The following is a 9,960-nucleotide window of genomic DNA, read 5'->3' on the forward strand; positions in this document are numbered from 1 at the left end:
TATACGAGCAACCGGGGCTGGGGGCAGCGGCAGCTGCGGGGGGGACCCCGATGGGGGGACGGGGGGACGGGGGGGGCGCGAACCGGCGGCGGCGGGGCTCGAACCCGCGGCCGGGAGAGAGGGGGCGGGGCTGGGACCGCGAGGGGCGTGGTTATGTAAATGAGGGGGCGGGGCTACGTGTAGATGGTGCTGGGTTGTATACAGAGGGGGCGTGGCTATATGCAGAGGGGGCGTGGTTATTGGCCGAGGGGGCGGGGCTTTCGCGGTGCCGGAGGTTTGTCCGCTGCCGGCCGCCGTCGCTCCCCGCCATATTGCGCCCGGCGCTGGCGGAGCGGCGGCCGGAGATGGGTGAGGGCGGCGGGGAGGGGGCGGGGGCGGCGGCGGCACCGGGACCGGGAGGGACGGGGGGGGCCGGGAGGGAGCCGGAGGGGCCGGGACGGGAGCGGCTGAGCCGGGGCGGGGCCCTCCGTGAGGCGCAGGCGGCCCCGCCCCGCCCCGCCGCGCTGAGGGGGCGGCTCCCGGCCGAGGCCTGCAGCGGGCCCCGGGGCCGCCCCCCGGCTCCACAGGGCCCCGAGACCCCCCCTGAGCCCCCCCCGGTGTCCCCTCAGGAGCCCCCCCTGGGCCGCCCCCAGCCCCGGGCCGCGTCCCCCAGCTCCCGAGGGGCCCCCCCGGGACCCCCCCGGGACCCCCCGGCTCCCCCCTTTCCCCTGAGCCCCCCCCGGCCCCGCTCCTGTTGTGCCCCGAGACCCCCCCAGGCCCCTCCTTGTGCCCTGGGGCCCCTCAGTGCAGCCCCCCCCAGCTCCCTGAGCCCCCCCCCCAGCTCCCTGCCACCTCCCGGGGCTTCTCCCCCTCGGTGCTCCCCCGCCGGGGGGTGCCCGCCTCGGGTTCCCCCGGGTCTTTCCTCGCCGCCCCTGCCCGTCCAGGACCAGGGCAATTTGCTGGGGGAGTCTGGGCTCGGTGTGAGCCTTGCCATTGGTTTGAGAGCGGTGCCTGAGCCCGCAGCGAGTTTTCTTGCTTCCAGTTTAATTGCAAACTGGAGAAAAATAGGCAGAAAAATAAATTATAAACATTTGGTGCACTCTGATCTGAGCTTTGTCACGGCTCAGAGCCCGCTTCTAGCGGAATGCTGTGTTCTCACCCCATCCTCTCTTTAAGTCGTGTAGCTTAATTGTATAGGTTTAAGTTTTATGGTTTAAACAGGATGCAGAGGAGGTTTTTAAGCCCTGGGATTATTGATGTCGTTTGCTCTGTGGCAAGCAAGCCCTAGGAAAGCTGGCTTCAGGCTAGCGTCCCGCTGAGCCCTGCACCACGCAAACATCCCCTAAAAACTCTCCAGGTGCTTTTTCCCCATCCCAAAAGGGCTCAAAAAGGAAAAAGCCAATGGTGTGCCTTTAAAACAGCTGCGAGCATTTGGGGCAAAAGGGGGCCGAGGTAATACCCCCGACTTATTGAGTCCTTTGGGCAAATTGTGTAACGTCTCCGTGAGCGCCTTGCTCTGCCGGGGGAGCAGGGATCAGATTCAATTCCTTGCGAGCTGCCTTGGGCCGGGGGCAGGCACGAAAAGTTTCCTCCTGCCCCCTCGCAGCCTGCAAGCTGCTGCACGCCCCGGGAGCGTCAGGAGCTCTCCGGGCCGTGTCCCTGGCCGCTGGCCATGCAGGAGGAGCCGGAGTCAGGCTTAGCCCCCGGTGAAAAAAGGGCCGAGCGGGGTCACCTTGCGCTGCAGGTGCTGGGCGAGCAGCCGAGCCTTACTTCCAAACCTTCTCTCTTCCAGTTTTAAGGACCGAAGCCGTCGCCGCGCAGTGAGGAGCCCGGCAGCCGCCCCGCAGAGCAAACCCTCCGCACCCTCTGCTGTTATGGCAGGGGGAAGGCGGGGTCCCAACCGCACGTCCTACTGCCGAAACCCCCTCTGCGAGCCCGGCGCCGCTGGCGGCTCCGGACACTCCACCAGTTCCTCCGTCACGGGCGTGCGCTCACGCACCAGGTACGGCGGGTGGCCGGGTCCTTCAGTGGAAAGCAGAAACACGTTTTTGTTTTTTTTTTACCCAAAAAGGTGGAGTTCTGGTTATTAGTTCCCTGTGCCCCCAGGTTTGTCACGGGAGGTGTTTCTAGGGTAGAGTTCAGCTCGGTCAGGTGATGTGGAGGCTGCCTTTGGTTCTTCTGCAGATTCTGGCCCAACTGGTTGTTTGCATTTCTGCTTCGGAGGTGAGAGAGGTGAAACGAGAAGCCGTGCACCAGCAGGAATACGAAAGCAGGCGGCACCTTGTGAACTGCCTGCGGAGCCAATGGTAGCTCCATCGCAGCCTCTCCCCGCTCGTGGCCCTGGGCCAAGAAATGTGCGGAGACAGTTATTCAGACAAGTTATTGCAAGGCTGCCGAGAGGGGAGCAATCCACCTTGTACACGCTTTGCTGTGATAGCGTGCGCAGAAATCCTTATCACAGAGTAGGGAATGCAGCACAGGGCTCCAGGGGATTTGTCTGTGTGCTAGGAAGCCCCAAGTGACAGCGTGTGGCCTCAGGTCTGTGCTTAAAGCCCTCCGCCGGGGGTCCAGAACTTGTCAAGCTGGGACTTGGGGGATTTCAGGCACAGCTTGGGTTCCTAAAGTTGTCCCCACACTTATTTCAGGCTGTCAGCCTTTGGTTTGAAAAAGCAGGGGTTGATCCACCTGCATCCACCCCAGCTAGAAGCCTTTCTGCCGTCGCGCTCTGAGGCTGCTGTGATTTCGTTTTGGGATTTTCAGCAGGAATTTGGCACCTCCTGCTCTGTGGTTCCTTTGAAACCCACACCCAGATTCCTCTGACTGTTGTTATTTAGAGATTGCAAATCAGGAGAGATATCTCTGCTGTATATTAATTCCCTTCCCTTTGATTAAAAGGGTTGGTGTCTGGAATTGTGTGCGTGCTCGCACAGGAATACGCTCCTCTGACTAAACTTGTTTTTCCCCTGTCGTTGAATAGAAGCTGAAGAATGAGAAAGGGCTTGTGTTTAATTGCTTTGTATTTCATGTTCAAGCACTCTTAGAAATGTAAATAGCGACTCCAGGCCCAAACGCTCGCAATTAATTAAGAGGGCCACCGGTTGCCCCTTGAACAGCCCGATGCAGCCACGGCTTTTTGAACCTGCCTCAAAGCGAGGGGTTTAATACCAAACCACCCGGCGCTGTAGGCTGGCCTGGTTCCAAATATTGCTTTCACTGGGAAAATTCCTGCTCGCATCTGCCTGGAAGAGGCGTTGGGGAAGTCCTGGGGGTGCTGACACGGAGTGACTGCTGCTTCTGCTTTGCCCTGCTAGGAGCGGTTCAGGTACAGGCCTTTCCAGCCCACCCTTGGCAACGCAGACAGTCGTTCCCCTGCGGCACTGTAAGATCCCCGAGCTGCCCGTGGAGAGGAGCGTGCTGTTTGAGCTTCAGCTCTTCTTCTGCCATCTCGTTGCGCTCTTCGTCCACTACATCAACATCTACAAGACCGTGTGGTGGTACCCGCCCTCCCACCCTCCTTCGCACACGTCGCTGGTAAGCACCAAGGGACGGCTGCTGCCTGGTGAGGTTTACAGGCTCTCTCGGGTTGTTAGACGTGAATTTTTCCATCTCTGTTTTATTTAAACTATATGACCCTGCAGAGCTGCCCGTGTGGCTTTCGTTTGGTGAATTTTGGGCACTGGCTGTCTGCTTGGCGTTCTCTTTCTGATTTTGGAAAAGAGAGCCCAAGGAAAATAGAATACCTTGGAAGCTTCTCTGTTGAGTGTGGGTTTGTGCTGCCCGATGGAAAGCGGAATCGTTTTGTTCTCGTTGCTGCAGAATTTTCATCTGATTGACTTCAACGTGCTGACGGTGACGACGATCGTCCTGGCACGCCGGCTGATCGTCGCCATTGTGAAGGAGGTAACGTCCCCGGGAGAATCTCAGCGCCGTGCTTCCCTCGGGTGAAACGTGAAGTTCTCTGCCCCTTTTGCAGTCCCAAACTCTTTTGTCCTTTTCCAATGAACTTTGGGCTATGTCCCAGTCAGGAACCTAGGTGTGGTTTCTAATTGGAAGAAGAGAGAAACGAGCGTCTCAAATCTTTGCTTGTGACTCTCACTGTCCTCCTGTGCTTGGTTCTGAATTATTGTCTCAACTAGGCTGTAGTAATGCTGCTTTGTTCCTTGCAAAGAGCAACATTTGGCTCTTCTCCTGTTTTAATTTACCCAGCTCTCTAAGGAGGAGCCAGTATAGGTTGGTTTCTGCTGACTGCAGAAGCTTTTTGTGGTCAGCAGGTCCAGGACAGTGTGCTGGTGGCCTAGGTAAGGACCAGCCCTTAACAAAAAGCCGAGACCTCTCCTCGTTCTGACCTGAGGAGTGAGGCCCTGGGTTCTGGAGGCTCTGGATTCCACCCTAAAGGCATCCTCCCCTTTCTGGTGGCACTCACATGATGCCTCTCACTAGCTCTTCCTTGTGCTTAGGGTGTTGGTTTAACAGATTGAGCACTGCCTGCTTACTGCTTGCTCCCTGGAGGAGCAGTGAGTCAGTCTCCCCTCAGCCCTGCTCCTTCTCTCCCCGCAGGCCTCGCAGAGTGGCAAAGTGTCCCTGCCACGCTCGGTTTTCCTGGTGATCACCCGGTTCGCCGTTCTCACCGGCACAGGCTGGAGTTTGTGTCGATCAATAATTCACCTCTTCAGAACCTACTCCTTCCTTAACCTCCTGTTCCTCTGTTACCCGTAAGTATCTCGTCTGTCATTTGTGTGATTTCTGACGTTGCTCAGGTGAAAGGAAGTTTGGAAGTAAATAAGCCCTTGATTACACGGCAACAGAACTGAACCTACCCTTTTCTTGCTGTGTCACGTTTCCTCTTGGTCCCAGGGCATATTTTTCCCATTTGCACACCTTTCAGACTTAATGTAAGCATTAATTACAGCTCCTAGATTGCTTGTGTCATCTGAAAAGGATTGTCTGTTTTTCCCATGGTATTCAAAGAACCCGTTCCTTCAGCTCACTGTAGTCCTTGGGTGCCTCTGCCAGGTGGAGAGGATCAAACGCTTCCCTGCTTCATGTTAACCAACAGAAGGAAGCTGGCTGAATTTCCTTTCAATTAGTGGAATTGCTCCCTTCCCTCTGGTAGATGCAGGGGGAAGGATCTCGTAAAGACAATGGAATTGTTGGTGAAGGTGGCCCGGGTTGTACTGTGATTTGAGGTCATTTTGGCGAAGATCTTTTCTGGAGTTAATTTAGGTGGCAGGTGCCATTTGGGACAGGGATGCAGTGGTAAAGGCGTCGCACGGGGAGCTGGTAAGGACGTAACCACCTCTCTGCGCCTCGATGCTGCAGGTTTGGCATGTACATTCCCTTCCTCCAACTCAACTGTGACTTTCGGAAGACGAGCCTCTTCTCCCAGGTGGCCAACATCGGTCCCAGAGAGACCGGCGAGGTGAACTTCAGGGGCAGAGACTACCTGACAGTCCTAAAGGAAACCTGGAAGCAGCACACCCGGCAGATGTACGGCATGGAGGCCATGCCCACTCACGCCTGCTGCCTCTCCCCAGATCTCATCCGAAATGAGGTGGAATACTTGAAAATGGACTTTAACTGGCGGATGAAAGAGGTGCTGGTGAGCTCCATGCTCAGTGCCTACTACGTGGCCTTCGTGCCAGTCTGGTTTGTGAAGGTGAGCCGGAGCCCTCGCTGCTCTTGCAGCCCTGTGTGTGCATCGTCCCACTCCTCCCAGTATGGGACTGGCTGGGGAGGACTGGGGAGAGGTGGGCACTGGGTTAGTGGTGCTGTTTGTGAGATGTGAATCCATCTGCTCCGTGAGGAGCTGTGTGTCCGCTCACCTTCCCCAGGAGCTAAAAAAGGGGGGCGTTGGACCCCAGGCTGAGCAGTCCTTTGCAGGCTGGCCTTCTGTTCAAGGCCAGGGGACTGACTTTAACCAGGGAGCCAGTCTGGGAGAGGATGGATTTTATTTAGGTTTCTTAGGTGCTTTGTTTCCTGGTATGTTGTGCAGTGAGACAGGTCTGGTAATAAATCTGTCAGACCTCAGGGATGAGCCCTGCGGGACTGCTGCCTCCGCCCATCGCTGGGGGAGCATCAGAAACATTTCCCCATATTTGGTGCTCAGCAGCGAGAGCGTAAATGTTTTGCCGTGGTGTGTTTGGGAACTGTACAGCAGCCGTCCTACACGAATGTGGGCGCCTCTTTTGGAGGAAGGCTGAATGGCTGCGTGAAAAGCCCTCGCTCTACCTGCCGGGGCGCTTTGTGTTTTGATGGCTTCGTGAGGTGGGGCTGTCCAAACACCTCGTCACGTTCTTCCTGTCCCCCCCCCCTTGCAGAACACGCAGTACTACGACAAGCGCTGGTCGTGTGAGCTCTTCCTGCTGGTTTCCATCAGCACGTCGGTGATCCTGATGCAGTACCTCCTGCCTGCGCGCTACTGCGACCTGCTCCACAAAGCTGCGGCGCACCTGGGCTGCTGGCAGAAGGTGGATCCTGCCCTCTGCTCCAACGTGCTGCAGCACCAGTAAGGAGCTCTCCCGGGGCTGGGGGTTTCTCTTCCTGTTGGTGTGAGCAGAGGCTGGATGGGGGAGGCTCAGCTTTCAGCCATCTCTCTTCTTTTTGCCATAAAAAAAAAGAGAAAGAAAGAGAAATGAAGGCAGGGTTGTGAGCTGACACATCTGGCACCGTGCAGACACAATCTGTGCTGTCCACTTGCAAGTGCCGCAGGCAGATCTGATTTTGGCAAGGTGCCTGCTGCTGCTGGCCACAGGTCACTGCCACAGTGACGTGCCTCAGCAGCCCAAATTCTGCCCTAACGAGTGACCACAGCTCGCCACTGTGGAAAATGCCACAACCACGGCTCGGACATTGTCCTGGCTGGAAGGGGAAGGCAGCAGAACCCCCCGCAGCCCCCAGCCCCTGTCTCCAGCTGTGCGGGTGGAAGTAAAAGCTCTCTGCTTGTCTTCTGCAGGTGGACAGAGGAGTGCATGTGGCCGCAGGGCGTGCTGGTGAAACACAGCAAGAACGTGTACAAAGCTGTGGGGCACTACAACGTGGCCGTGCCGTCGGACGTCTCGCATTTCCGCTTCCACGTAAGGTCACGTCCCCTGCTGGGAACGCACGGGCAGCTCCTCGGCAGGGCTCTGCAGCCTTCGTCCCGAGCACCTCGGAGCTGCTGGAGGCACGAGCTGGCTCTCAGGGCGGGGAGCTGCCCGCTGGGTGTACCGGGGGCAGAGAACGAGCTGGATTTGGCATTTTGTGGTAGTTCCACATCTGCCTTCGGTGCTGCCAGGAGGGCGACTGCCCCGTGCAGAGCTGGCCCCTGTGCAGAGCTGGTTTGGGTAGCGGTGGTGCCTGCAGAGGGGATCCCACAGGGCCACCCCCTTGGTCCCTGCTTCATGTGTCCTGTCCCAAACGGATCTGTGGGGCTGTGTCTCCGCTCGGTGCCTCACTGTCGCCTCTCCTCCAGTTCTTTTTCAGCAAACCACTGAGAATCCTCAACATCCTGATCCTGCTGGAAGGAGCCGTCATCTTCTACCAGCTTTACTCGCTGATTTCTTCGGAGAAGTGGCATCAGACGATCTCACTGGCTCTGATCCTCTTCAGCAATTACTACGCCTTCTTCAAGCTGCTGCGTGACCGTCTGGTGCTGGGCAAAGCCTACTCCTATTCTGCCAGCAGAGACTCAGAGCAGAAGTTAAATTAAAACAATTGCACTGATGCTCAGCTTATTACAGAACAAACAAAACGAGAAACCCTCAGAGCTTTGTATTTTTGTTACCACTGCTTTTTTTTTTTTTCTTTGATAACTGATGTAATTAAAAGGAAAAAACATATTTTTTTACTCCCAACAGTTGTTTGTGCGTTTGTTGGCTGGTGGAATCCCAGGAGGTGGCCTCCTCCTGTTTGGATGCGAGAGGAGAAATTTATTAACGGGGCTGGGTTCTGGGGGGTGCGAGGGGAGCTCTGCAGGGCCCCGACCCTGCCTTTTCCTGGGACCCTACAGAAATCCCTGCAACGCTCGCTGGCAGCAGGGTTGCGTTTTTTTAACTAAAAACGTTTTTAAGCTGCAGCCCCTTGCTGTGGGGGAGAGCCTCGTGCTGTGCGCAGCCCCCCAGCACCACCCATCCCTGTGGTTCGGGGGGGGCTGACCCTAAGGGAACCCCAAAAAACACGGGGCCAAACCCCTGCACGCCCCTCACCCCCCGCCCCAGCCCCCGGGGGTGCAAACCCCGACCCCCCCCCAGCCCCAAGGAGCCGCATCACCGAGGGGGGGGCTGCTGCCGGGGGCGTTTTTCAGACGCCCACCGGGAGGGGTTCGGGATGGGGGGGCCCCAGCAGCCGCCGCCGCCCCCGGCCTTTGTTCGGGGGGGCTCCAACGCCGCCAGGGGGCGCCCGGGGAGTGCGAGGGGGGGGCCGGGAGCGCGAAGAGCCCGAACGGCTCCGGGGGGCATCGGAGGGGGCTCGGGGAGGGGGCTGGGGCTGGGGCTGGGGGCTGGGGGCTTTCCCCTGCTCCCCTATCTTCTCGTGTCCCCCCCATCTTTCCCCATCTCTCCATTTTTGCCCTGCTCCCCATTTTTCCCCTGTTCCCCAGCTCCCCCCCGTTCCCCCACCTTCCCCTACTCCCCCGCTTTCCCCTTCTCCCCCTTTCCCCTGCTCCATTTTTCCCCAATTCCCCAAATTTCCTCCAATTTTCCCCATTCCCTCACTCTCCCCTCCTCCCCCAGCTTCCCTCCTTCCCCCACCTTCTTTTCTGCTCCCCATCTTTCCCCATCTCCCCACCTCCCCCTTCTCCCCTTTTTCCCTGTTCCATTTTTCCCAATTTCCCCAATTTCCCCAGCTCCGCACCCAGCCGGGGACACTGTGGGGGCAAAAAAAAACCCCCGAGGGCACAGCGAGGAAGAGGAAGAAGGAGCAGGAAAGCGAGGAGCTGGGGCTGGCAGCCAGCCTGGGGAGGGTCCCAGCCCGGAGGGGGGGTCCCCAGCCCATCCCCAGTGCCCCCAGTGCCCCCAGTGCCCCCAGTGCCCCCGTGCCCTGGAGCAGAGCTGCGCCCCGGCCCCCTCCCCGCTGCGGCAGGAGGAAGCGGCCGTGTGCAGCCTTTCCCGAGGATGAGGATTTCCTTCCTCCCATTCAGCGGGGACCCTGGGGTTAGCACGCAGCCCTGGGGGGACCTCAGCCCGCAGGAGGAGGGGGTCCGGCTGTGGGGCACCCCCCCAGGACGCAGCCCCGGGAGCAGCTCCCACCGGGACCCCCCTTTTCTTGTCCCCCTGCCCAGCCAGGACCCCCGCAGCCTCCCCAGGGTTTGGGACGAGGCAGCTGGCGGTGCGGGGGTGTGGAAGGAGCCCTGCAACCATTTTCTTCTCTTTTTCCATGGTTTTCCCCCCATTCTGCTCGCTGCGGATATTTGGGGACACGGCCCAGCGCGAGCATCCCTGGGGTGGCCAGGCTGGGGGTGGCGGAGCTGCAGCAAACAGAGCCACAATTTTGGGGCTCCCAACTGCCCTGGGATCGGCAACACGACCCCCCAGCTCCGTGCAGAGCCCCCCCAGCCCCAGGGCTGCCTGCACCCCCATGCGTCCCAGCCCCTTCCCACAGGGCGAGCGCGTCCCCAGCAAGGCCCCGCAGCTGGGAAGGGTGGCAGGGAGCTGGGGGGGGGGGTCAGGGGGGGGCACTTCTCCTTTCCCTTGAGTCACCAGCAGTGAGCGCAGGGGATTTCCCCGGGGACCCAGAGGGGACGATGTCCCCGGGGAGATCCCGGGTGGGAATTCCCCCCGGGAGCAACGGGGGGGGGTGAGCCGCAAAGGGGACCCGGCCCTGGGGGGCTGCAAGTGGGGGTCTCATCCCCTCGTCCCTCTGCCTTGGAGACCTGGGGGGGTCCCCAGCCCACCCAAACCGAACCGAGGCATGGGAGCAGCCCCCGGGGGTCCTGGCCTGGCCGGGCTCCATCTGCTGCCCCCCCCCAGTGCCCCCTAATCCCGGATTTAGCAGCCAGATGCCGGG

General features: G+C 59.4%; 1 protein-coding gene across 1 annotated transcript; it reads left to right on the plus strand.

Annotated features, from left to right (window-relative positions):
- Positions 1-288: 288 nt before the first annotated feature.
- Positions 289-7,811, plus strand: TMEM39B (transmembrane protein 39B). Its single transcript, XM_068657820.1, has 9 exons — positions 289-348; positions 1,772-1,981; positions 3,291-3,510; positions 3,796-3,879; positions 4,537-4,691; positions 5,299-5,635; positions 6,297-6,484; positions 6,932-7,052; positions 7,430-7,811. The coding sequence occupies exons 2-9, from the start codon at positions 1,854-1,856 to the stop codon at positions 7,664-7,666; spliced, it is 1,470 nt and encodes a 489-aa protein (XP_068513921.1). The 5' UTR covers positions 289-348; positions 1,772-1,853; the 3' UTR covers positions 7,667-7,811.
- Positions 7,812-9,960: the final 2,149 nt, after the last annotated feature.

The sequence above is a fragment of the Anas acuta genome, chromosome 21, assembly GCF_963932015.1.
Source record: "Anas acuta chromosome 21, bAnaAcu1.1, whole genome shotgun sequence".
Classification (NCBI taxonomy): domain Eukaryota; kingdom Metazoa; phylum Chordata; class Aves; order Anseriformes; family Anatidae; genus Anas; species Anas acuta.

Bases quoted from the DNA above. Each gene is read 5' to 3' on its own strand.
- TMEM39B (XM_068657820.1), top strand. From the start codon at position 1,854: ATGGCAGGGGGAAGGCGGGGTCCCAACCGCACGTCCTACTGCCGAAAC. The intron at 6,485-6,931 runs GTAAGGAGCTCT...TGTCTTCTGCAG, and splicing joins TCCAACGTGCTGCAGCACCA to GTGGACAGAGGAGTGCATGT. The intron at 7,053-7,429 runs GTAAGGTCACGT...CCTCTCCTCCAG, and splicing joins TCTCGCATTTCCGCTTCCAC to TTCTTTTTCAGCAAACCACT.